Raw genomic sequence first — 24,867 nt, 5'->3', positions numbered from 1 at the left:
AGGAAATCAAGTTGGATTCAGGGGGCGCAAGGCCCAGGGGTCCATGTGTGTTGAAGTTGCCTAAATAGGCCTGGTGGTGTCATTCCTAAGCGATCTCGTCTCCCCTTCAAGCATCTCACTGGAAATTCAAGGAAAATGTTCCCCACGAGATATCTAAATGTTGGCAATAAAAGCTCATGTTTATGAGGCATGCTCACCTTCGAATTCCTTGAAACTTGGGAGAATAGCAACCTGTAAGACACAGAACTTTAATTCTATTCTAAGATATCAGAAGTTAGTCACTAACCCCTTATTCGCGGAATCCTTCCAAGTTCGCTGCCCAGTGCATCGTCAACTTCAATTTCAGGTTCAGGCACCCCGTGCACGGACCCGACCACTAGCACGGAGTGTCGCCCAATAAGCCGAGTGCTGACTAGTCTGACATTGGACTATGCTATTTTGAGCTAATCTTCTACCCGAGTAACTCAAGAGACTGGAGGTCGATGAATATACATAGATTGCACACAGTTTTGGTAATTCACGATATGTTATACTTCATATGAGGGCATAGATGGCCCGGGGTTGAACAACTGAGAGGTATGTTCGTCTTGAAATGTCCCACAATATTTAATTTTCAGATTTGCTGGAAACCGATGTCATGTGATATCTACTAAGTTTGACACGCACGAGGTGGACATGTCAAAAAAGTGGACTGGCACTGGCATACTGGGGTCCGGGAAGCATGTTCTTTAGTTAGCTCTCTAACGGAGTACTGGCAGCCTTCTCTCGAGGAAGAATCCAGAGCAATAGTCAGCCGGGGTGCACTCTGCAAGAGTCTATATACCTTTTTTCTTTCTTTTTTATCTCTTTTTCTTTTTTGAGGATGCGTTGTTCAAAACTCACCATCCTACACGGCAGAGAGAGAAGGAGAGCTGAGCCGTGTTTCAAGTCGAGGGCAAGTGGATGGAGAATTAAATTTGACTTGCCGCCTCCGACGGTCCAGAAGACTCCAAACTTCAAAAGGCAAAGGGGCACAGCGAATGAATGGAGCGACCTGATGAGAGCGGATACTCCCGTGCGACGTCTCGGGGCGTGGCGCAGTTCTCGCCGTTGCGAACATAGTGAAACAGGAGGCCTGGACCCAAGCCATGTCCCGTTCCATTGGCTACCATGTCTCCCGGTTCTGCACGTCAAAGATCCACTTTATACACATCCGTCCATCAGAGACATGAGATGTTATTCATGGACTTACGCACTACACCCTCCATGGCACTAGTTCTCCCCGAGACCTAATCCTTCTTTTTTTTTTTTTTACATGGCCATTTTCTTTATTCTTAGCACTGAGGCTGTCTGTGAGTCGGGAAATATTGTTCGCTTGGCGTCCCGGAGGGGTCTATTGAAAGTTAGGACCCCCGTCTGCGCCCTCTTAAGGTTAATGGCCAGACGATACTTGCTGTAGCACTGTACACTACGGAGTATACAGTAGATATAACCCCGGTGCGGACCCATTCGTTTAGTTCGATCTTGTTCTTCTCCATCTGTTTGTCTATCGCTAATTCTTTAGTTCACTCCTTTTTCTGGTTTTAGTCTGGCAATTTCATTTATTATCCTTTGAAAAAGGGTTCGATCACCCTCTTGCACACGGCTTTATACATTTCTTTCTTTCTCCTTTTTTTTTTTTCTTTTTCCTTTTGTGTTAGCGTCTGTATAGCACTTACATTCATCTCCTCGTTGGTCCCGTACTCCGTAATCCATTTGCATACCCCCAAACACCCGATGGAAGGACACAGTTCACCACCCGCTGCCGCTGCCGATGTGCCGGCGCAAGCTGGCGAGGGCCCTGCTCCAGTTCAAGCCGATATTCGTTCTCATGCTGTTCATCACGACCAAGGAACCGTCCCGGAACGAGAGCCGTCACCAGGTCGGCGGATAACCCCACGCCCGACCTTTCTAGAAAACCTGGCCAATACTCGAGATACCCAATTTATGCTTGACCGACGGAACTCTAGCGAACTGGATCGGTACTTTGTATGTGATTGAGTCTTTAGTCATCTGGGAGATGTAAACGATGATCTAACCAAGTTCCACATCCAGCATGGTCCCCGTGATTTGGACAAGCATTCTAAATGGCCCACCTTCCTCCGAATGCATGGCAGTGTGCTGCCCAAGATGATCCTGCCGCTGTCCTTTGTTGCAGCATGGGCTACTCTGATCACATTACTCTCGAAATTTGTACACCCGCGTTAGTATAGTATAACTGGACACTCCATTAAGGAATGCGTTTGGCTGACCAACGGTTAGTGGGGATCAACAACATTCTGCTCACAGTTACGGGTTTTGTCGTCGGTTTGGCACTGTCTTTCCGGAGTTCGACGGCTTACGAAAGGTAGGCAAGCTGTTACCACAGTTGGTGTCTTGAGGAATTCTAACTGAATCATATAGATGGGCTGATGGACGCAAATATTGGTCGCTGCTTATCCAGACCTCGCGCAATCTTGCTCGCACTATCTGGATCAACACTAGAGAACGGGAAGGAGAGTTGGGAAAGGAGGACCTCCTGCAAAAACTGTACGTTGACACGAATCACAAATGACCTCAGTTATAGACCACCCTTCTGACAATATTAGTACCGCAATGAACCTCATCCTGGCCTTCGCGGTTGCACTCAAGCATAAACTCCGTTTCGAGCCGGATATCGCTTACGAAGATCTTGCGGGCCTGGTCGGCTACCTTGACACTTTCGCCAAAGATGCGCATGATCGTCAGCGCCTCCAGCCTCCGCGGAAGTCACTTTGGAAGTCAACAGGAGAATACCTTGGTGTTTCCTTTGCCGAATCGAACCCCAGGAAGCTCGTCAAGCGATCCAAGAAGCCACTGGGCCATCTTCCTTTGGAGATTCTTAACCATTTATCGGCTTATATCGACAGATGTATTACCAACGAGACTCTCAGCATCAGCTTGCATCAGGCACAAGCCAGTATGTCCCACTTGCCTCTTTGCGATGCCATAATGAACATGAACACTGACATATATCATAGTCAACGGCCTGGCTGCCCTGAACGAAGTCGTCACGGGAACTGAGCGCGTCCTTGACACCCCACTCCCAACAGCATATAGCATCGCCATCGCCCAAATCGCCTGGATCTACGTTATGTCTCTACCCTTCCAACTCTACAACTCCCTCACATGGGTGACAATCCCTGGCTCAATTGGTAAATAATCCATGTCCTAACCATTTAAAAGACACTGCGTGGAATCTAACAAATGCATCCAGTGGCCGCATACATCATCCTCGGTCTCGCCACTATCGGCAGCGAAATTGAGAACCCCTTCGGTCAGGACGTCAACGATCTTCCTTTAGACACCTACTGCCGACAAATTGCTTTGGAACTGGATATCATCACCGCGACTCCAGCGCCTCGTGTCGACGATTTCACCGTCCGTGACGACAACTTGGTGTTGTATCCGCTTAGCATGGATGGCTACAATGACTGGAAGGACCGGAGCGTCGCGGACATCAGAGCTGCGCTTAGAACAAAAGTGGTCGCCAACTCCCCTGCTGCGTTGGGATCGGATGAGTCGACTGTTGTTGGAAGCATGAGCAGTAAACAAACGGTTTAGAGGGACCAATACGCGTCAGGAGTCAAAACCTTAAAGACTCGAAAAAGAAGGGAAAAAACAAAAAAAGAAAAAAAAAATGAATCGTTCTTTGAAAAGTTACTATCAGCGCGGGCATTGGGTCTCTTTTTGAGCATGCGCGTTTCGGTGTTTCTATTGCTTGAGGACAGGGAGTACTCCACTAGTTACTGCTATATTATGTTCATGTTATTCGTTGTGAATATGTTGGTTTGGGATAATCGCTACTTGCTGCGCAGATGTACATGGATGGATTTAAACATTAGACTGTTCATATTGAAACGACTAGATTGTCTTGGTTCGAGCAAAAGGTTCCCTTTCTTGCAGTGCGTCTCATAGGTCTTTCCTACAAGAGCTATTGTAAGAGTGCGCCCGAAATCACGAGGGTGCGCCTGACAGCCGGGTTTCGCTTGTTGTAGCTCGCTATACCGACCGGATATATAGCTGGTGCTCCGCGCTTGGTCACTACTCAACCATTCCTTCAGCCACCTAGGTCTTACGATAATCCTCCGTTTGTTTCCCGGCCTGGGACGGGATGTTAGTTCTCCACGTCATCACATTGCCCGGTGAAGTTCGTGTATCGGGACTGATCATCGTCCCGACTTCTTGCGGTTCAGCGTGTGAGTGCTGCTGTATACGATCGCATCATCATGTCGTAGGAGAATAGCCGATCCTGAGAAACCGACCTCTTTCTCCGATATAAACCGAGAAACCACTGACGCACAGTTCCCCTACATCACAGATCATGGAGCGAACAAATCTTCCCCGGACCCCTGAGTCAGAGCTCCCAGATAATTTCCCTTGGCACAGACCCTCCACGCCACACTACCCACCGAGCCAACGCCAGTGCCTCCTCCGATCCAGGAGCTCACCGCTGCCACGACAGCAGGGGCATCTTGACGCGGGACACGCACCCAGATGAATTTATCTGTGGGTTTCGGCTGTGGAGTTTCAGGGAGGATTTTAAGGATATCAATCGAGATGGCTGTGCCTGACAGGCCGAGAAATTGAGAGAGCGCAGAGTTGATGTATGTTCGAGCTGTGAGTGGGTCGAGGGGCTGAGATTGGAAGGCGGTTGACGTGCCTGGTTGGTGAATTCTATAGCATATAGATACTGTGTATTAGCAAGGTTTACTACTTGCATGCAAACAGTCCTAGAAGACATACAGCTGTAGTTTGAGATAGGTCCATGGCGGATTGCGCGCAGTGAAGTGGATCGCTTCGGCCGGAGCTGCTTTAGATGCGACGCGATCATCGGGAGCTTTTCGTTTAGAGGAAGCGGCTTCTGGGTTGCTGGAAGACATTTTGACTTTGGAATTCCTTTGTTGATGACTAGGCGTTTCTTATCGAAAGGCGGCCTACTTGAACATAAATCTTTGCGAGTGGTGTTTAATGCGAATAGAGATCGGCGTTAACAAAAAGAAAAAGAAAAAAAAAGTTCGGAGAATTCCCGTGATGTCACGGCGGTGTCCCACAGTAAATGGTGCCGGACCAACATGATCAGGTCAGTGATTGGCCTATTGGAGAGAGCTCAATTTCAACGGATGGTGCTGTTATTTCTTGATCACCGCTTCCTCCAGCTTTTGACGTACTTGCTGTATAAATTTCTCTTCGCCTTCGGTCCCAATCTCTAAATCAGAAACACAAAGTGTCTTGTCGCGCGACTTCAAACCGCGAATGACGTCCACCGTAGATTTGGGGACTTTGAGGATCTGGTTTTCGCCAGTCAGATAATCATGTTGATCTCATCTGAGAATAATGTCTAGTAGTTAGGAATGAACAGAGCGAAGATCAGTACCTGAGCAAACACTCGTGATACGGCCGCGTTGGCTTCGCCGTCTCGTGGGACGGCAGCCACACAAACGTCCACTTTCTCAGAGCCAACTGCTATGATGCCTTCGCGATTTGCAGACGCGTTGGGTTTGACGTTGCAGGAGATTTGTAAACTGTACTTGTTCGAGATTTGCTTGGGGTTACGGTGTTTCGTGGCCGTATTCTGGATGAGACGGAATAGTTGAGACGATGGGTTCGACATTGGTAAGGTTTATTTGGATGTTGAAAATTAATTTTAAATAAAACGAGAGAATTTCAGTTGAAGAGGTGTCAAGAGTAGTACGTAGTCAATCAATTAATGTAGTTTTTGTGCCAGTGGTTGTTAAATTGCGGATGTGGGGAACGTCAACGGTTTGTTTACTTTATTTATACTACTGCTTTTCTCCTCGTTAACACCAGTACTACTTCTTTGTTTCTCCCAGAATTTCACTTTTACTTTTTGCCCTTTCCGTCCGTTTACTTTATTCTCTTTTTAGTTTTCTTCTTATTTTCAACACAGATGAAAAACTGACCATTATAAGCGAGTGTACAGTAACTAGAAACTCAATTACGTTTTCAACTGAAGAAGTCTGTTGAAACCCTTACTATATAGCCAACATGACACGACCTTTGGAGAAATGTTGATTGAAATGGTTAAAATATAGAGACACGGTTAAAGGCTAGTAGACGAAAAGATTGGACGAGAAAAACGATGCGGGAGGGGAAAATGTTTGTGCTCAAAGGCCGCAACTGAATGAAAAGCACAACAGCAAAGAGCACCTTTTCTCCTCACTCTCCCCCATTTGCCACTCCACGTGGAATCATGGCCGAGAATTTATATTCTAACTACCCTCATTTTCAAGCTTCTCCATCTAATCACTAGCTTTACAATCCATTGTTTACTATACATATCTTCTTGTCAAATTTGTTGAGCCTCTATGATCTGTACTTGTATGCACCTCTCTACGTTGCTAATCGACTTAACACAAGTAAGGTGACTCTCGTAGATTAACATTGACAAGAAGTACTCACTTATGTCCAACAGGCCCTGTCGGATCTGTCCCCGAAACCTGAACCATGACACCTCCCAGAAACCAGAAAACATTCACTACACAAATGCTAGACAGCCAAAGAGAAAATGCACCCAGAACAACAACTGCGCACTACGGTCCGTGTGGAGTGGTTCTGGGAAGGTTAAGAGTGAGAAGAGCTCACGGGGAGAGTGAATCCAGCCCAAGCACTATTAGCATGCACCAGATGAAGACTCCAGATCGGGATAACTCGGATCCCACTGTATGTTGACATTTTGCTTTACCATTGAAGCTGATTAGCACGATGCTTACCGCGTAACTCATAGTACACTGCACAGAAACATCATGCCGCCACGCATACTATCATCTTGGATTCTCCTAGCCCGACAAACCAGATAGCTCGGCTGAGTCACGAACATGAGAATGACGATATGACAGCTCCACACATTGATCAGGATGATTGGAGCCTAGAGAACCTACCGGATATCTTGTATATTCTGAAACCCGAGCATGGAAAATCCAGACACGTTGTTCGTACTGCCGCACACAAGGTCTTCGGGAAGCACGTCAATGCTTTTTCAGTCCTCCCGGACCAGATATCCTCCAAAGTTGAAGGGTGGAGACTTGAAGCCTGGATGCGTCTCGATCGTCGGATAACTGGGCAAGACATTATCGACCGGGTAAACCCCAGGTACAGGTCTAGATTAACATCAGTTGACATTGAACTTCGTCGGAAGGCTTTCCGAGAGAAATTTCACGTCGCATGCTGGGGAGCTCAAAAGACCATTAATAATATATCTCGCCTGGCTATATCAATTGGAATAGATCCGGCGTCGAACACTACGAGAGGCTTAACGCCGGGTCTAATCGACCCCTCTAAAGGCGAAGCTGGTGGGCGAATTCCACTGCCCCCAAGAGCAGCCTACGATGATATCTCCGGTTCTGTTTCCCACCAAAGTTATTCAGATAGTGAGAGGTCTCGCCTGATTAAGCAGAGCTCCCACCATGGCCAGACTCCAAAGGTAATACTCGATAAGTCCCACCGAACTCACCAGGCCAAATCAGCGGAAATCCTCTACCATTTGCACAGGGACACAAAGCACTTGCAAAGAAAAGCTGTTCCAAATAGCGATTGCTTCAGCATTACGAATTCTCGTCTTAAAAGGCAAAGTTTCCATGATGTTGCGAGGTAAGTTGTTTGTGCACGACTATTATCAGAGGCTAAACGGCTAACCCAGCGGTGCAGTACGGACTATAATGCCACTCACAAGAGAAGAGACAGAATATCCATTCAGCAGAACCTCTCTGATTTCAACTCCTATCCCACTACTCTACGTGAATTGGCTTCTCACAGAGGGCCTCCCGCTCGAACCTTTCCCACAGAGGCTGATGCTACCGAAAGGACAATGAGTCTGGATGAATACCTACACGGAAGTCGGCTTACTTTCTGGGATTATCTGGATCTTCGTTGTGAGAACAGTCTGGGAGATATCAAATGGTGGTCGCTAAAGTCCGAGCGTTGATTGGCGGAATGTACATGTCGCTCCTCAGGATCAAAGTACGCTTACTGTCACTATTATGGGATACAATTTGTGAATATGTATGTGGAGCTCTCTGTGGTGTCATTTCAATTTGTTCTTGAATCGCATATTGGCTTTATTCAATATTAGCCGCTTTCAGGCATCACTTTTGTGGAAAAGACGGATATTGCGATGATTTGAGAATACCTAGGCATTATGTACTGTGCAACTCTTTTGCAGAAAGGGAAATCTAAAAGTCCTGTACCCCTTCCTCACCTTCATTTTAAATTTGAAATGTTACTACGCCGGATGTCTACAGAATCACTCGAACATGCTCTATCTAGTGAACCACGTGGGGCACTACTGGTTATAATTCTATCGTTTCTAGTTTCCCCCCTTCCCCCTCCCCCCTCCTCGTCTCACCTCATTACAGGATGACTTGGACCTTCTATTTCATGGTCCAAATATGAAAGAGAGTCTGGGACACTTGGTTCTGGCGAGACATAGGACTAGGTGGTGTAGTTCCGCTTCTATTCATTGAGCTCGATACTGCATCGAGACTACAATAGGCGCTGGGGAATTGTGATTGGACGAACGCCTATTACAATATACGTCAGAGCTGTGAGAGGCCCCCGGGGAACAATCATATTCACACTCCCCGGTATGTACTCTCGTCCGAGAGCCCGACCATGACAATGCTATTCTGCCTGGGTCACACCAATCAGAACAGGCCCCAGCCTTCCAGGGCTATACTTATTCAATTGACTCATGAATTATGGCTTGTCCAGGGTGGGTCCATGACACCTGGTGGGTCCACTGGTCCGGGGAACTGCATGCTTGTCGTGGTGCTGACATCGCAACTATATCGGTCGAAGAGCCGCACCACCAACACATGAAGAGTAGTATAGTGATATGAGATTCATTCGAAGCGCGAAAAATTACATATCTCACTTCTTATATTGCAGGCGGAGGCAATGGATTGCTCGTCAGAAAGCGAGGATCAACAAATTGCCCGGGAGGGGGGCTAGGAAGAGGACCTCGCGACACAACTTCAGTGAATAGTGAATATTGTCGACAGCGTCTTGAAACCCTCTCAATTTCCCAATTGGGAGAACTATACTCCCAACCACCCAGTTTCTATTCAGAGTAGACAAGAAGAATACCAGGGTGCTAGACACAATGGCTCGCCCACTTGGTCCCTCGAATCTCTTGACAGAGACTCTGGATTGCTTCAATCACTTCATACCTCTTCGTCCATATTACGATCCTCCAAGCTGCTAGCCTGCTTCAGTGTCAATTCATCGTCAATCGAGCTCTATTCTCTGGTTTCGTTCACAAACTATTCAATATCGGTGGTAGAAAAAGCACCTCTTCAAAAGTCTACCTCAACAGCGAGGAAGACAACATGTCTCACGTATGTCGATGCTAGTATCCTTATCCAGTCGGTTCTTCTTGTGCCCGACAGTATATAGGATGCGTTAGTATCGATATGCATGCTAACATCAATCACAGCCGATTTCGAAGACGGTCGATCCAGAGGAAGACCTTGAGTTGTCTCAACAGCCACATGCTTCTGTGTATCCCGAGACGTCTACGACCGCCGAGTCCTCAAAGAGCACCAAGGCCAGTGCAAAAAAAGGCAAAGGAAAGAAGGACAAAGGTAAATCGGTGCTTTCTCCAACATAGCAGAGAGACAGTGCTAACAATGACATAGGAAAGTCAGTACCTCGGCAGGACAGTCCTCAGGCTGTTGACCCTCGCAACTTTACCATTTTTCGACCGGACCAGGATGACTGGTCGTGGACAAATCTTCCCGAAATACTTTACCAATTCGAGCCTGGAGACAAAAGAAATCGTAAATCGGACCCCCCTCGCATGAACTACCCCATCCATGGCGAATATTTGCGTGACCTCCCCATACTGCCTGACAACATAGCCTCGACAGTCGAGGAATTCCGAGTGGAAGCTTGGATGCGGCTCGATAGGCGTATTCGTCTCAGAGATATCACTGATCGTATGCACCCACTCTTCAGAATTCAAGACAATGCGTTGCAGCAGCGCAGCGTCCGCTTCCGTCAGCAATTCTCGCTGATTGCATGGGACTCCGGTAACAAGCGTAGCCAGCAACTCAAGCAAGACATACTTCGAAAGATGCAGGATATCGGACTTCTTCCTGGTATGAATACGACTCGCGGTATAACGCCCGGCTTGATAAACCCAGCCCTCGGGGAAGATGGTGGAAGGATCCCGCTGCCCAACCAATACAACAAGGGGAGGAGAGTAGCTCGTGGCAGAAAGCCCTCAAAGACGCCCGTGCAGGAAGAGGCAGACGCCCACCACGAAGACATCGTCCAGGAAGGGCACCAGGAAGAGCAGCCAGCCGACATCTCAAACCCCACTGAGGAATCTGTGAGCGCTGGGAAGGTAGACACATCGAAAGAGCTCGTTCCAGAAGGGCTGGCCCTAGTGGTACCTCCAGTGGAGTCTGTCTCGATCGATTTCACAGTAGATGATCTCACAGTTGAAACTGTCGCAGAGCTTTTTAACTACGTCCCATCATATATTCCATTCGATGAAAGTAATGACAGCCTAGAGGGACCTCTGTCTGTCATCACAAGATTGATTTCGGATAACGAACTACCAGAGACCGTTAGCATGGAAGACATCGACTTGACAGTGAGCGTCAAAAACTGCATACCACGACATAATACTGAGAAGGCCTTGAGACCCATCGTGCCAGGAAAAATTCAGCGTAGGCGTCCTTCCCCATTGAAACTAGCTAGAGGAGGGTTTTGCGGCAACGTTTGCCACATGGGGAAGTATCCCACCCCCATCTATACCAGCCTCACACTTGTGTCTGGCCCAACTGGCGCAGGTGTGCAGCGTGAAGGATTACTCCCTCCTTCCCACGGGCTGTATCCTGATGTGTTGACTCCGTACTCCGCCTCCGAACTGCCATTTGGTGTTCGCCACCGAGTCTTTGACAATCTGTTCGAGCAATGCCTCTCCGGGGACAGATACCTCTTCGATATCCCAGCCATAGCCGCCGAGGACATGGAGATGATGGACATCAGCAGCATCAATGACATTAACATTGACGATTATGACGACTATATTCAAAAATAGTTTCGCGGATCATGACAGGAGGAATCGGATAGAAATGATATTTGGTTCCCCAACGCGGTGCTTGTCATTATCTGTGCTGCTGTGCAATTCAACCTTTTGTATTAACGCACTTATGTCCTTCGAATCGTGTTGTTTAGCCGTGATTGTTCTTGTCCCCTGCTTGTTTAGTCTTTTTACCTTGTCGCATCACAAGTTTTGTTGTTGAGCTTCTTAATACCCACTGGCCATCTTTCAATAATGTCTGACATTTTATGTCAAATATGTGCTCCGATATTCCCTTCTCTGGTGTACCAACAATTTGTCTTTATTTTCTTTGTTTCCTTGGTCTTTTGGTACTGCAACGGGGATCTTCGCCGGACAAGATGATGTTCATTTAAAGTTGCATGCCAAGCTGGATTTCCGTCACATAGCGCACATGGCAAATGCCTTGCTTGGTGTTATCAATGTACAAACTCTGTATAGCAGAGCAATATAAGTACTGAAAATGACTTGTTCCTGCTCGTTGGGGTAAATGGCTTCTAAACTCCTAGCAAGTAGTGTAAGCCAATGTTGCAGGTGCTATGTCCCATGCAGATTTTCAGGGCTGGCCTGTACATACCACCAGAGTCATGTTGCATTTCAATATTGATTATACCTAAGACCTTACAGCAAGTGTTGATGGAGAGTCAAAGTGAAGGAAAAGGCTCGAAGATGACTCCTTTCAGAGATAGGGATGCACAGAGTAGTATCTTTGTCTGGAGTTCTCTTCTTCTTCTTCTTCTTCTTCTTCTTCTTCTTCTTCTTTGCCTCTTGGAGTTTTCTTTTTGGCTCATTTCTTGCTAGCTGTTTGCAAAGAATAGACAAAGGAAATTAACTCTCGCGCTAGGCCTCTAAATGGTAAATTATATGTCAGTGAAGTGCGGTGGAAGGAGGCGAAGTCATTGTATAACAAGACACAGCGGGACAACCAGATAGACATTGACCCAATTAGAAGAGATACTTGTTCCTGTTAGGCATCACATATTGCTACCTTCTCTTTGTCCCTTTCGAGCTACGATTGTTCAAGCTTAGCGTATGTTTCACCGCTACGCCTGTCATTTAATAAACAGTTAATCTTATTGCATTGATCCAATACCATTGCTTAAGACAAGACCTTCACCGAGACATCATGGATTGAATAATCAACATCCAATATTATTGCCTAGGGTATCTAGTCAAAGCACCGTTATTCACGTAGACATGTAGCTCTATATTCCCCTCAAGGCGACTATAAAAGCAGTCCTTCCACCCCTTCAACTACTCCTCCTGACTGGCCAACCCACTCTCCCCGACTTGTCAAGAGTATCAACATCGTGCCTCAAAGATGCAGTGCCAACGTAAGAAACCATCCTATCACCGGCACAACGATGACCCTCCTAACAAAGTCCACAGACACCTCACCCCCAACAGACCGCTACCACACCTGCCCACACCCACACCACTCCCCCTACTCCGAGGTCAACCTGCCCCCCATCCTCTTCCGCATGGACTCACCCATCGGGCAAGACCTCCCAGGCCTCTCTCCCCTAAGAGAAAACGGCCAGGTAGTACGAGACCACGAGGGCAAAGAGATCTGGGACTTCCCCTTCCTACCCCGATACATCACCAGCAATCCCCCAGGCTGGCTGCTCGAGTACTGGATGCGCACCGACCCACGCCTCACCTACCGCGACATCCGCGTCCGCATGACCGCGCCCCTTCATCTCCGCCCCAACGAAAACGCCCTCAACATGCGTCGAGAGCGCGACGCCCGTCGTCCTCTCCGCCTATCCTGCTGGACATACCGTCGTGGCGCCCCAGGCCGTCTTAACAAAATCGATGTCGAGCGCGTCGAGCGCTGGTCGGTCGATCAGATCCGCTACAACACCACCATGGATGTTGTTTATACCGATGGCGGCGGGCCTGTGCATCTCGCTGATCGTGCCTTGGCTGCGCACACGCCCGCCACCTATCCGTTGGGTTATTTTCTTAATCAGGGGAGAGCTGAGATCCCCAGTGAGCGGATTAGGGCTGCTCAGAGCGTGTTCTTTAGGTTGTCGGAGCGGGCGAAACAGTTAGGCTTTGCTTCTTGGAGGCAGTTGCCTGATAATGAGTGGCCTGATACTTTCAGGTATAATATCTCTCGATGAGGTGGAGGACGATAAAGATGGAAAGATGAAGTGTATGTCCGAGTTTGTTGGGACGTTGGATGTTTGGTTGTGTGGTGAACGGAGTGATTCAACCTCATGTGGTTATTTCGGACTCTGGAGGTGTCCTTTGAAAAGAGGAGGGGGGTTGAGGGTCTTTAAATACCTCTGCCTTGGGTGCAGAAAATGTGCAGAATGGCCTGCGTTTTTACGCGCATGTATGCGCCGAGAACAAGGAGTTGCTGCAGGATAAAGAAAGGTTATCTGACTGTGTGAATGGTTGTTAATGAGTCATGATTGGTAATGTTTTCTAATGATTCGTCGTACTCCTTCAATGTAAGAGATTGTAGATTCACTTAGATTGCTCTGTATTCCACATTGTTTCTACTGTATCGGCTTTTAATAGAGAAGAATGCTGTCTAAGCTAGAAAATCCTGTTGCAACTCCTCCTTCGTTGACATCCTTGGACTTGGTTCTCATCAACCATCCGCCTTGCTCATTGTGGGTGATCTTTCCATCAGCCTGATCCCACAGAATAGTTCCATAGACACCCAGCTCTCCGATGACTTCTCCACTCAGAACCTCTCCATCGGTTCTCAAGGCAATGTTCTTTGCCTCGGTAGGTGGTCTGATCAATTCCATGAGAATCCAGCGCTTCCATTCGCTTTCGGGGATGGAGTGCAAGAAGTCCGGAATGGCTTCCTTGTAAATATTGTTGCCACCACCCTCGCGCTGGGGCTTAAGAACGTGGTCCATGGCCGTTTCAACATTTAATGCAAGGTCCCTGCCACGTCCACCAGAGGACAGATCATATTGAGGCGCAAAGGTTTCCCGGAGCCTTGCAATAACGGCTGGGTCGGTGTCAGGTAAGAAGCTTGCAAGGTGGTCAGGGCCCGTGGTTTCGGCCAATACCTGTTGTACAATCTTACAACCGGCCAGCTGGTTTAGAACTGTAGGGCATTTGATCGCTGCAGAACGCTCGACGTGGGTCCGTGCTTCCCAATCACGCTCCGATTTGAAGTCGCTTGGCGCATAGAAGCACCGCAGATAAGTTGTCGTGACTTCAAATTGCGTTTCGGGGGAGTGGGGAGGCGAGTATACAAGGGGCCGCGATGGGTTGGAGGCTGGGATCGACGTGTGATCTAGAATCTCGGAGCTGAGCAGACGGAAAACGGGGATATTGTGAACCTTTGTCAGCTGCCTGAAGAGTGCCAATTGATCAAATGTGTTCCTCTCGTTCTCCTGGACCAAAAATATAATACATGTGGGAAGGGCGGGTGTGGACTTTGATGTGCCGTAGGCATTGTGTGCTGCAGCTAACCCCGCGGAAAGAGTCTCCACTGCTGTGTTCTCGGGCGGCGCATTCGACTCGAACAACGGGTGGGACGGATACGCAATTGGGTGGCCAGGAGGAGAATCGAGAAGTTCCGTATGCAGAGATGTCACAAGAGAGGACAAGCCTCCGAACGATGATGAGATCGTGTTGAATTCAACCTGCTTCAAGGAAGGTGTTGTAGAGCTGGACGGCGCATGGACCATATAATCCGATCGATAGAGTCCAAGTGATAGTGTCTGGACATATCCTTCTTTTTTGACAGCGAGATGGACTTTCCACAAGTGCGAAATGAAATCATCCACATCAATGAGACTACAAGCAAACATGGTTTAGTTCGGCTCACTGTCTAGTTCATAGATAGCATGCCCGATTGAGCTGCTCCCACCACTCAACCAAAGATGCGTTAGGATATATCTTACTCTTCCATGATCTTGCCAATCCATTCTTCGTTACATGTTATGGCAGCGTAGAGCCGATTATATACAGTTTGCAAAGCTGTCGCCTCATTGAAGCATGATTTTGGGAAGGGGCTAGGGAAGAGAGTAATAGGAGCATTCGTCGCAAGTACCCCAGAAGGATCAATTTCTTTTGAAACGAATGAAGGCGCAGGGCGAACCAGCAATCCGTTCTGCGTGGCCCAATCCTTGATGGTGGTCACCAAGTATTCCTTCTGTGCGGGGTTCAACGGAGGAGGATAATTGGTATAAATTTCGCCCATGATTGATGCAGCTGACGATCTATAATTTCATATAAAAGAATGGTTGAGAGAGGCACACCAGTAGTAGAACCGTCTAAAAGCAGGAAACGCCTCAGAGAAGTTGCGCGAAGAGAAGAAAACCAATGTCTTCAACCACCAAAAGTGAGGGGCAACGGGCCTCAACTTTGCTTATCAATCCAACTTTATCGTCGGAAGCTCCGAGACACCGCCTGATGCACCGCCCTTTGGGCCGGCAGAAACGTTAACTTTACTTGTAGATCACTTACTTTTCATCTCCTGCAGCGCAACGTGTACTGGACGCGTTGCACGTGTCATATTGCATAAAATTACTATTTTGAGCTGTATTTACTAATACACAGACGACACAAACCTCTAGATGTAATTCGAGGACATCATACATTCCGGCGGGCCGAAAGCCCGAGACCTGGTGGGTTACTTGCATTATCGGGAATATTTTATCACATTGATCGCTAATAACTCGAGTTTAACAGAACAAATGCCTGCTGAGGGAACAGATCCGGTCGACTGGTCTGTCGACGAAGTGGTCCAGTTCCTTTGCCATAATCCACACACCCCATGGTCACAGTCCGTGTCAGGGGCCCCTCGGCCTGACCCTACTTCCTTCGAGGCTGCTCTCCGCGACAATCTGATCACTGGAGAAGTGCTCTTAAACGATGTCGATAAGAGTGCGCTGCGAGATGATCTAGGATTGAGGGCCCTTGGGCACCGGAGCTCCATGCTCACGGCGATACGGTATCTTCAAGAACACTCCCTGAAATATCAAATCTCTCAAAGTCGGCTTGATTCTCCTAGAGAGAGTCACACTCCATGTCATTCAGCGTTTATTACACCGAAAGCTTCCCAGAAAGCCACACCACCGCTTTACTGTGGTCCTTTATCCTTAGATGCAACTCCACAACGTACTAACTTACTATCCAGTGTATCTACGGTGGTGAGTACAAACGCTGTAAATATGGCAGGTGTGCCCAATTCGGGAGGATCTACGGCTCCGTCCAGTACTCCTCAAGACAATTCTCACATCACAACGTTGCAGACTCATGTAGAAGATCTCGGCCCCCTTGAGCGTGTTCGCTCACATGAGCAAGTTTTCGTGGATACACACGGAAGGAAGCGGCGACGGCTAGACCCCACTACTCTGACTAGAAGTCGAGCTGATAATGAGCATACTTCAGATCCGCTGCAAGCCAAGGAGTGGTATATGGGACCGAGACAGATCACACCATCCCAATTATTCTACTCTCCTGATCCAGACCAAAATGACGAGTCCTTCACAATAGTTGGATCAAACTTTCCAACTGCACAGCGTTTGTTTGTGAACAGGTGTCTTCTTTATTTTCAAAAACAAAAGCCCATAATCCTGGACTCTGCCCAAGATCAAAGTCGATCAGCAATAGTACCATATAATATGTCCATTGTGAAAAGTGGCGAAAGACGTTTCACATTGTACACTGCGAAAAATGGAAAAGTCTCTGTTAGTACAGAAAACATAGAAGACTGGCCGCAACTAAATCGGTCGCAAGCAGTCTCTGGAGAAGTGCAGACGGACACACTAAATCTATCTGACCCTTTCTCTTATCTTTTACAGCGGTATCCAGTGCAAGACGAAAGTCAGGATGCATTTCCATTGTATGGAGACTCAGGATCCGAGGGTGAGTTTGACGAAGAGACTTGGCAAGAAATTGAAGACGAAAACCCAGGAGGATGGTCTCGGAAACCCTCTAAACTCACGCCTACGGAGAAAGAATCTGTAATCAGAGATTGTGTCTCCCAATATGAGAGCAAATGGCTTGATTCTTGCTTGCCAAAAGAAAAACCCAAGGCACGCAAGCTCTGGTTAAAGGCTAAGAAGGGGAGATTTACCAACCAAGAAATTAAAGGGCTCGTTAGGAAGATTACATCTCTAAACAAGCGTCTTAGGAAATTGCAGGACGCAGTCCGTGAAAGCGAGTACGCAACGAAGTCCGAGCTACAAACTCAGTGTCAAAGCATGGAGCAAACTGTGATGGATATTCAACAATATAGGTGGCGTGTTTCGATCTTGGAGCAAGAAACCTGTCCTCCGAAAATTTCAGCCCCTCTTAAACCTACGTCCGCACAAAGACCGAAACATAACTCCGGGGATGAAGAATCACTACATTCAGAGTCAGGCGATATGTCTGATGATTCTATGGATGACTTCATTGACAAATCTGATATTGAGGACCAACCCATACACGTTGAAAACAATAGCAGCACTCGAACCCCACCAATATCTGAAAGTGACGATGACATTATCAGCCCTTCTGGTATTAGGCGTCATTCAAGAGCGAGAAAACTTCCTTTTCGGGAGTCAAGCTCCCCGTCTCCACCCCCTTTGAACAAGAATAAGTACCCCATAGAATGCATTGACCTCACAGAAGACTCCCCGGCAGTCGATAATGAGGAGGAGTATAGGGTTGAGACTCCCCCCCTAAACCCAGTGTCGCGAGCGATAACGCAACCTTTCGAGGATCCTATCAAATCTGAACGGAGTTGCTCAATTTCCCCTGAACCATACCTTGGTCCCAGGGTGACGGTCGAGATTCCAGTTTACAAAACAAAGCACCCGAACCTTTTCAAACCCAGGAAGCGGCCGAGTCTCCCTGATATACACGACATTGACAAGCTTGTGTCGGTGCCTTGGGATTTACTGGAAGAGCGACAAGACCGCCGGAGACTATTAGCAAAACTGATTGCAACCCTTTCTATCGAAGAGCGAAATAAGTTGGCTCAGGCAGTTCCCAGATATTCTAGTTCAGATTTGCAGCAACTCACAGGAACTGGTCTAAAGATCTTGCTGAAGAATCAAGAAAGGATTCCAGAACTCGAGGAAGCTGAGAACCGCGTGGTCATGCGTGTTACTTCCTTTTATATCTCGTGGATAAACTGTGTCCACCTTCCGTCGGAAGGAATCCAGAAGAACCTTGTTCTCAACGCTCAATCTCGAATCAGCAGCTTTGTCACGTACTTCAACGAACTTTGCGCGCGCCTCGATGAATACCGCAAGAAGAAAGGTTCCAAGATGCATCGTCTCAATGAAAAGGAAGCGATATCTGATCTTACAGACACTCCTCACAAAAAGCGCAAGAGAGAGGTCAAGGAAAGCCAAAATGCGAAAAAGAGTCAGCAGAGCGCACAGCTTCGTGTTGCGCTGCAAGAGAAGCAGAGAAAGCTCCTTGAAAGGAAGATAGGCAGCACTAACACTGATCCTACACGTCAAGCAGTCAGCTTCGGAAATCCTGCTATTTATCTAGACCCTCAAATTGGCTTGCGTGTCAAGCCCCACCAATTGAATGGTGTTCAATTCATGTGGCGAGAGTTGATCGAAGATGAGAACAAACAAGGATGTCTGCTCGCTCACACAATGGGCTTAGGGAAAACAATGCAGGTTATATCGCTCCTTGCAACAATATCTGCGGCAGCGTCTTCCGATGATCCTAAGATACGGCAGCAGGTTCCTGCAGCTTTCCATAGATCTCAATCGTTGATTCTGTGCCCATCGTCCTTAATTGAAAATTGGTATGATGAGTTTCTCATGTGGGCTCCTGTACAATCGGGCATCGGGCCCTTGAGGAAGATAACAACTTCCGCCACAACGCCAGAGAGGCTACAGGAGGTGTGTGACTGGAATGAGGAAGGCGGGGTGCTTATCATGAGCTATGACATATTTCGGACGTGGATCCTGAATAGGGAGACAAATAAAAGGGGAAAGCCCTTGAATGATAGTGATTATGGCAAAGTCAGAGATTGCCTTCTCGAAGGACCTAACATTATTGTTGCCGACGAGGCCCACAAAATGAAAAACCCAGCCACTGGCATCTCGCAAGCCGCCATGCAGTTCCGCTCTAAAAGCCGCATTGCCCTGACTGGATCCCCTCTTGCGAACAATCTTATCGATTACTATGCGATGATCAACTGGATTGCGGAGGGCTACCTTGGCGAATTTGTGGAGTTCAAAGCAAAATTCGTGGAGCCCATAACGGAGGGACTTTATGTAGACAGTACGTACACAGAGAGGAGAAAGTCTTTGGTGAAGCTTCAAGTCCTCAAAGAAATCCTTGCTCCAAAGATCAACCGTGCCGATATCTCCGTGCTCGCTGGCAGTTTGCCAACCAAAGTCGAGTTCGTCATAACGGTTCCCTTGACGGACCTACAGAAACAAGCATATGATTCATATGTGGAGAGTATATTGCAAGGGAAAGGCGCTTTCGGCAGTGCGCAGCTATGGTCCTGGCTTGCGATTCTGAGTTTATGTTGCAATCATCCATCGTGTTTCAGAGACAAACTACTAAGCCGAGCAAGCGATGCACAGAAAATAAACAAGAGGCTAGATGATATGGAGATAATCCCCGGTGATGAACCTATCGCGCAGGCAGGCCTTCCAGATTCGGAAAAGCTGGTTTCAGAACAAGAACGGATCTTTGCTACAGTCCCTGACATAAAAGCCTTAGAAATGTCTCATCGGGCGCGGATCATGAATTCGATAATCGACGAATCTATCAGAGCGGGTGACAAGATCCTAGTTTTCTCACACAGTATCCCAACGCTCAACTATATTGAGTATGTTCTTCAGTCATCAAACCGAAAGTACTCTCGCCTAGATGGACGAACTCCCGTTGTGACTCGACAAGATGCGACAAAGAGATTCAATCGTGGCTCTGAACAGCAAGTGTACCTAATCTCAACGCGCGCAGGAGGGCTTGGCTTAAACATTCCTGGAGCGAACCGTGTTATCATTTTCGACTTTAAGTTTAGTCCGGTATGGGAAGAGCAGGCTGTTGGACGCGCCTATCGCTTGGGCCAGCAGAAACCAGTATTTGTCTACCGTTTTATTGCCGGTGGTACCTTTGAGGAGGTTATGTATAACAAGGCTGTCTTCAAGACCCAACTTGCTTTCCGTGTTGTCGATAAGAAGAATCCGGTTCGTTGGGCACAAAAGTCACTTGGTGAATATCTTTTCCCAGCCAAACCGGTCCCTCAAAAAACCATCGCCGAATATCTGGGGAGGGATCCACAAGTCTTAGACAAGATCATCATGGGTGACAACGGCGAGGAGAAGTCTATCCGCAATATTGCCCTCACTGAAACGTTCCAGAAGGAAGACAATGACAAATTGACAGAGGAAGAGAGACAGGGCGTCCAGCAGCAATTGAGCGACGAGCGCCTTAAGCGCACTGACCCGGAGGCTTACCAGAGGTTAATAGTGGATAGACAAAGGCAATCTTGGACTGCAGGCCAAATTCCGGCTTGGATCCCATCGTCATACACGCATCCAGCTCCCATGCAATCAGCTCCCATGCAATCAGCTCCCATGCAATCAGCTCCCATGCAATCAGCTCCCATGCAATCAGCTCCCATGCAATCAGCTCCCATGCTGTCTCAACCACCTTATATGCAGCCAACAGTTCCATCAAGCGCTCACAACACTGGGCCTCCCGCTCTAGCACCAGACATGAGCGTTTACCAAGAGCCTTTTAGGACACCGATGCCCTCAACATCCGCAGCCGCGATAAGTTTAACTTCAGGAATATACTCTTCGCGCTCTGCTCAGAGTGAACCACCTAACGAAAGCACCACACTCTACACCACTTTCAGGCTTTCACCTACCAGGAGCCTGGGACAAGGCGGTACACAGACAGATACGCAAATGGATGGTACCAGTTTCGACACAAATGTCCAGCAACCTGATATAACCGCGTATACAGCCCATCCCGAGCCCCCGCAATCAAGTACATCATCAGACGATAACTCCGAGCATCCTTGCCGCCAGCAGTGAGCAACCTCGAACACCCGAATCTTGGCCATTCTTACATTCTTCGGAATTTTGGTCTTTTCTTTCCATCGTGTTTTATCCAGAGCTTTTTTAGCGGCATGCAAATATTGGCAATTGCGAAGCCTTGTTTCAATTCACTAACATTCTTTTCTTTCTTATCTTCCCACTTCTCTTGTAAATTTCATACGTTTCTCTTTTCTTTGAACCCCTCCAAAAAAAGCAGCGACAGGTCATCTCTTTCTCATTTCAGCACGGAGTTTTAGGGGCAAAAGGACGCGATTGCGCCAATCGAAGCATGTGCTGCGCACAATAACGAGTCAACGATACATGAACAAATAACACAATAATAAGATACCTCAAAGCGTGCGTATGCATATTTGCCTCTTTTATGTAAATGGTATAGTTGCGAAGGGGCTGTAAAACTCATAGGAAGATCAGTTGTTATTCCCACTTTGATCTAGCCAGCAGATCCAGTCTTCTCTATTCAATTGATTTCGACAATGTTCGAAAGAAGCAGGGAAATAGGGAAAATATTACAACAGAAAAGTAACAGAAGCCCGACATGAGATTCCAGAATCTTCACAGTTCCATATCCGCACAGAAAACGTCCGAAAGTAGTCCAGGCCTGACAGGACGATGTAGATAGAATAGAAATCACTCCAGGGAGACGGTAGAGATTTAACAAAGACCTGTGTACACGATCAAGTAAGCAGCTTCTCGAGATCCGCAGCCCGAGTCGCTCTATCATCGACCTTCTTCTTAGCGGTTTCACGGAAAGCGGCTAACATCAACTTGCGTTTTGTTTCCTGGATGGCCAGGACGCGATCTTCAATGCTATCTTCCATCACCAGACGCCAGATAGTCGTTTCGCGCGTTTGGCCGAGGCGGTAGACTCGGTCGACGGCTTGGTCTTCTATTGCCGGGGCCCACCAGCTGTCGGCGAGGATAGCCTGGTTTGCTGCCACTAGGTTGAGGCCGACGCTGCAGACGCTCAAGCTTGCGAGAAGGACTTTGCAGTTAGGATCGCACGAAAACCGGTAGGTCGAGTTGTCGCGGACTAACGAGCTCATTTTGCCGTCGATACGGGCGAAGCCGATGCCATAGCGGTTGAGGTGAGGCTCGAGGAGGTTCAGGAATGAGGTCCATTGGCTGAAGACGACTGTTTTTGTGTCAGGGGCTTGGCCTTGGGCTGTGAGAATTTTGATTAGAGCTTCGATTTTACTGCTTGGATTCTCGGGGTCTGCGACAACAGTTTCAGTGCTTTCGCCCATTTCGACGGCAGGTTCAACGAGTGTGGATGTATCGTTGATCTCAGCACGACACATGGGACATTTGTGCTGGCGTTCGATTACTTGTTCGATACAACCTTTACAGAAAGCGTGGGCGCAGGCTGTGATGGCCGGTTGCTCTAGAGTGTCTAGACAGATGGGGCATGTCTCTTGACTCTCGACTTGGATTCGCAGCATGTCTTGAAGGGCTTTGATGTTCTCCGGCGTTAACGGGACGACCTTATTCTCCTCCAATAGCTGTGCAAGCTTTTCAACACGGTCCTTGCAGAGTGCCCAGTGATTACAGACTTGTCGGAGGCGAAGGAGCACTTCCAGGAGGTGTGAGTAAGTGGTACTGGACTTGTCTTTGGACTTGAAATCTAGAAGCATGCCTCTCGCTTCAGACCTGTTATGATTGTGAGCAAATGCCACGGACATTTCTGGGATCCGGTTATACATACTGGAACATATCATATTTCTCCTGCTCGTGAGCGTAGAACTTAATGCGAAGAACGCGGGAGGTAAGGGGCGGCAGACGCAGGTTCACAAACTCCATATCCTTTCTACGGCGTAAGCAAATGGTACTCATAAGTGCCTGGAGAAGCAAACGAGCATTCGGGTCCTCAGACATAAGTGGTCGGATCAACACGCTAGTGAATACCGTCATGTCCTCAAGGCCACCGGAAAGCCTTATGAAGCGAACCTGAGAATAAAGATCCTTGAGGGAGTTGACTATTGGCGTGCCAGTCAAGGTCCAGCGAGAGTCTGCTCGCAAATTGCATGCTGCTAACGCGCCTTTGGACCGTGGGTTACGGATCGTATGTCCCTCATCAAGGACTATACGGCGCCAGTGGACGGAAAAAATTCCTTTTTTGGGGGGCACTTTTGCATTCGGGTTGTATTCCATTGCAAGGGCGCCATAGCTTGTCACTACCACGTCGTACTGGTCAAGATTGGCGGCTTCTTTCTTTCCTGTCCCATGGTAGACATGTACCCGTGGAGCGCTCTCGCTATGTGTGTGGTCTTGTATTTGGTTTTTCCAGTTGCTCATAACTCCAACAGGAGCTACTATGAGTGTAGTTTTGGAGGAGCCTGGGGTCCTCGGTGCGGAGTTTGCCAGAATTAGGGAAATGATTTGGATAGTCTTTCCGAGCCCCATATCATCAGCCAGGATACCGCCACTTGCAAGAGGCGGCGCAATAGATGTGGAGAAGTGTGTCGCAATGTTGGTAAATTTATTGTCCTTTCTCTTCCAGAGTTGTACCACATCCTCAGATCCAGCAGCAGGGAGAGTAGGATTTTCTTTCTCAAGCATCCAGGCCAGTCCTTGGCGTTGATAAGGGAGGAGTTCCGTCGAAAGTGCAGCAGGACGATCAGCCATAGGCATTTTAGCCAAGTCTGCTTCACTTAAACCAAAGTTCTCGGCCACATGGCCAATATCCCGAGGGTTGAAAGTGCTGCTCTGGCCAATGAGTTCCTCTAGGCTCTCTCCTCCTTCAATATTGCCATCAGTATGAAGGTTGGAAAACATGGAGTTATTTGCTGCCTCCCACTGTTGTCCTTTGCCTTTGGCTAGCGCACGAGCTCTTTTTTCGGCCTCTTTCCGGGCCTTTTCGCGCTCCTTCTGCTGCTTCCGCTCCTCTCGCTCTCTCTGCTTGAATTCGCTTAAAGGCAGCTTGTCCTGTTCCATCTGACTTTTCAACTCTTGTCTCCTAGCCGGATCACTAGTGCCGAACAAGCTCAAAACAATTGGGCAATCCCAAGGCCCAATTTCCCCAGTCAACACGCCATCAACAACCAGCGACCTCGTATCCTACAAATGCAAGCTTCAGAACCGAAAGCACTACTAGCACGCATTTCACTGGGGACGTACCATGTATTTCGCCAACTTGGCCGCCATATTCCTCGGGATATGCCCAATCTGAGCTCCCATAACATTCTCAACGCGAATGGCATTAGAGTCATATTGATTACCTGGCTCACGTCTCAAAATCACGTGTTCACCATAAGTGGCATGCCCGCGATAGTAGCGAACGCCCACAATCTTTGTATTTACATTCCCGTAAAGCATCGAATTACCAGCCGCCGGATCATCGGCAGCCTGGCTCCCCGGAATTACATCTGCAGCTTGTGTGTCATCTTCTTCATCTCCTGTGGCCACCTGCGATAACTGGCTCAAGGGCATAAAGAGGGTATCCTCCCCAAGACGCTGTCCGTGACTGACGCGGGGTGTCTTAGCAGCCGAAGGCCGATTCTCATCATCGATTTGGGTCAGATCTATCTGATCAACCTGTCTCTTTCCTCTCCGGGCACCCATGGTGGTCTGGGAGATGGTAGGTAGTTGAAGGCTTGCAATTACTCATTAGGGGAAGTAGGATCGATTTCATTGTTCGTGGGTTGCGACAGTTCGATTCACGGAGTACTGTTCGTGACCATTCCTCTTTTGGGCTAGTGAACGTCAAGCATCCAACGCGCTATGACGCGA

At 48.1% G+C, this 24,867-nt stretch overlaps 9 protein-coding genes across 9 annotated transcripts; 5 read left to right on the top strand and 4 right to left on the bottom strand.

The window, feature by feature from the left end:
• The first annotated feature begins 1,305 nt into the window (after positions 1-1,305).
• Positions 1,306-3,993, top strand: BDV27DRAFT_121444 (UPF0187 domain membrane protein). Its single transcript, XM_032065367.1, has 7 exons — positions 1,306-2,007; positions 2,074-2,221; positions 2,281-2,365; positions 2,422-2,547; positions 2,607-2,956; positions 3,018-3,191; positions 3,254-3,993. Exons 1-7 carry the CDS (start codon positions 1,756-1,758, stop codon positions 3,598-3,600), a joined length of 1,482 nt encoding a protein of 493 aa, XP_031932230.1. The 5' UTR covers positions 1,306-1,755; the 3' UTR covers positions 3,601-3,993.
• BDV27DRAFT_121443 (uncharacterized protein) lies at positions 3,994-5,052 on the bottom strand. The gene is made up of 2 exons (XM_032065366.1): positions 4,783-5,052; positions 3,994-4,713 (listed from the first exon to the last, which is right to left on the bottom strand). The coding sequence occupies exons 1-2, from the start codon at positions 4,917-4,919 to the stop codon at positions 4,359-4,361; spliced, it is 492 nt and encodes a 163-aa protein (XP_031932229.1). The 5' UTR covers positions 4,920-5,052; the 3' UTR covers positions 3,994-4,358.
• A 116-nt stretch (positions 5,053-5,168) lies between these two features.
• On the bottom strand, positions 5,169-5,650 carry BDV27DRAFT_153413 (DUF167 domain-containing protein; the record flags this gene model as incomplete). The annotated part of the gene is made up of 2 exons (XM_032071775.1): positions 5,169-5,327; positions 5,414-5,650. The coding sequence occupies 2 exons, from the start codon at positions 5,648-5,650 to the stop codon at positions 5,169-5,171; spliced, it is 396 nt and encodes a 131-aa protein (XP_031932228.1).
• Positions 5,651-6,675: 1,025 nt separating this feature from the next.
• Positions 6,676-7,981, top strand: BDV27DRAFT_153412 (uncharacterized protein; the record flags this gene model as incomplete). Its single annotated transcript, XM_032071774.1, has 3 exons — positions 6,676-6,720; positions 6,785-7,647; positions 7,705-7,981. 3 exons carry the CDS (start codon positions 6,676-6,678, stop codon positions 7,979-7,981), a joined length of 1,185 nt encoding a protein of 394 aa, XP_031932227.1.
• A 1,402-nt stretch (positions 7,982-9,383) lies between these two features.
• On the top strand, positions 9,384-11,104 carry BDV27DRAFT_153411 (uncharacterized protein; the record flags this gene model as incomplete). The annotated part of the gene is made up of 3 exons (XM_032071773.1): positions 9,384-9,392; positions 9,491-9,638; positions 9,693-11,104. The coding sequence occupies 3 exons, from the start codon at positions 9,384-9,386 to the stop codon at positions 11,102-11,104; spliced, it is 1,569 nt and encodes a 522-aa protein (XP_031932226.1).
• Positions 11,105-12,489: 1,385 nt separating this feature from the next.
• BDV27DRAFT_153410 (uncharacterized protein) lies at positions 12,490-13,251 on the top strand (the record flags this gene model as incomplete). The annotated part of the gene is made up of 1 exon (XM_032071772.1): positions 12,490-13,251. The coding sequence occupies one exon, from the start codon at positions 12,490-12,492 to the stop codon at positions 13,249-13,251; it is 762 nt and encodes a 253-aa protein (XP_031932225.1).
• A 312-nt stretch (positions 13,252-13,563) lies between these two features.
• Positions 13,564-15,423, bottom strand: BDV27DRAFT_121436 (glutathione synthase). The gene is made up of 2 exons (XM_032065365.1): positions 15,004-15,423; positions 13,564-14,896 (listed from the first exon to the last, which is right to left on the bottom strand). The coding sequence occupies exons 1-2, from the start codon at positions 15,300-15,302 to the stop codon at positions 13,648-13,650; spliced, it is 1,548 nt and encodes a 515-aa protein (XP_031932224.1). The 5' UTR covers positions 15,303-15,423; the 3' UTR covers positions 13,564-13,647.
• A 707-nt stretch (positions 15,424-16,130) lies between these two features.
• Positions 16,131-21,117, top strand: BDV27DRAFT_141501 (putative SNF2 family helicase/ATPase; the record flags this gene model as incomplete). The annotated part of the gene is made up of 15 exons (XM_032069824.1): positions 16,131-16,142; positions 16,627-16,794; positions 16,909-17,266; positions 17,702-17,781; positions 17,812-17,871; positions 17,905-18,078; positions 18,109-18,463; positions 18,500-18,888; positions 18,919-18,959; positions 18,999-19,467; positions 19,498-19,588; positions 19,622-19,863; positions 19,903-20,160; positions 20,197-20,266; positions 20,306-21,117. 15 exons carry the CDS (start codon positions 16,131-16,133, stop codon positions 21,115-21,117), a joined length of 3,579 nt encoding a protein of 1,192 aa, XP_031932223.1.
• A 349-nt stretch (positions 21,118-21,466) lies between these two features.
• Positions 21,467-24,863, bottom strand: BDV27DRAFT_21305 (SNF2 family N-terminal domain-containing protein). The gene is made up of 3 exons (XM_032076031.1): positions 24,256-24,863; positions 22,844-24,195; positions 21,467-22,788 (listed from the first exon to the last, which is right to left on the bottom strand). Exons 1-3 carry the CDS (start codon positions 24,697-24,699, stop codon positions 21,816-21,818), a joined length of 2,769 nt encoding a protein of 922 aa, XP_031932222.1. The 5' UTR covers positions 24,700-24,863; the 3' UTR covers positions 21,467-21,815.
• Positions 24,864-24,867: the final 4 nt, after the last annotated feature.

Source organism: Aspergillus caelatus, assembly GCF_009193585.1.
Source record: "Aspergillus caelatus strain CBS 763.97 unplaced genomic scaffold BDV27scaffold_15, whole genome shotgun sequence".
In the NCBI taxonomy this organism is placed as follows: Eukaryota; Fungi; Ascomycota; class Eurotiomycetes; order Eurotiales; family Aspergillaceae; genus Aspergillus; species Aspergillus caelatus.
This window is presented reverse-complemented; position numbering and strand designations above follow the sequence as displayed.

Excerpts from the sequence above, each read along its gene's own strand:
- BDV27DRAFT_121443 (XM_032065366.1), bottom strand. The coding sequence starts at position 4,919 with ATGTCTTCCAGCAACCCAGAAGCCGCTTCCTCTAAACGAAAAGCTCCC. Across the intron at positions 4,714-4,782 it reads ACCTATCTCAAACTACAGCT|AATTCACCAACCAGGCACGT; the intron begins GTATGTCTTCTA and ends TATATGCTATAG.
- BDV27DRAFT_121436 (XM_032065365.1), bottom strand. The coding sequence starts at position 15,302 with ATGGGCGAAATTTATACCAATTATCCTCCTCCGTTGAACCCCGCACAG. Across the intron at positions 14,897-15,003 it reads ATTGGCAAGATCATGGAAGA|TCTCATTGATGTGGATGATT; the intron begins GTAAGATATATC and ends GTTTGCTTGTAG.
- BDV27DRAFT_121444 (XM_032065367.1), top strand. The coding sequence starts at position 1,756 with ATGGAAGGACACAGTTCACCACCCGCTGCCGCTGCCGATGTGCCGGCG. Across the intron at positions 2,008-2,073 it reads GCGAACTGGATCGGTACTTT|CATGGTCCCCGTGATTTGGA; the intron begins GTATGTGATTGA and ends TTCCACATCCAG. Across the intron at positions 2,548-2,606 it reads GAGGACCTCCTGCAAAAACT|TACCGCAATGAACCTCATCC; the intron begins GTACGTTGACAC and ends TGACAATATTAG.
- BDV27DRAFT_21305 (XM_032076031.1), bottom strand. The coding sequence starts at position 24,699 with ATGGGTGCCCGGAGAGGAAAGAGACAGGTTGATCAGATAGATCTGACC. Across the intron at positions 24,196-24,255 it reads CCAAGTTGGCGAAATACATG|GATACGAGGTCGCTGGTTGT; the intron begins GTACGTCCCCAG and ends TTGCATTTGTAG. Across the intron at positions 22,789-22,843 it reads GAGAAATATGATATGTTCCA|GTCTGAAGCGAGAGGCATGC; the intron begins GTATGTATAACC and ends CAATCATAACAG.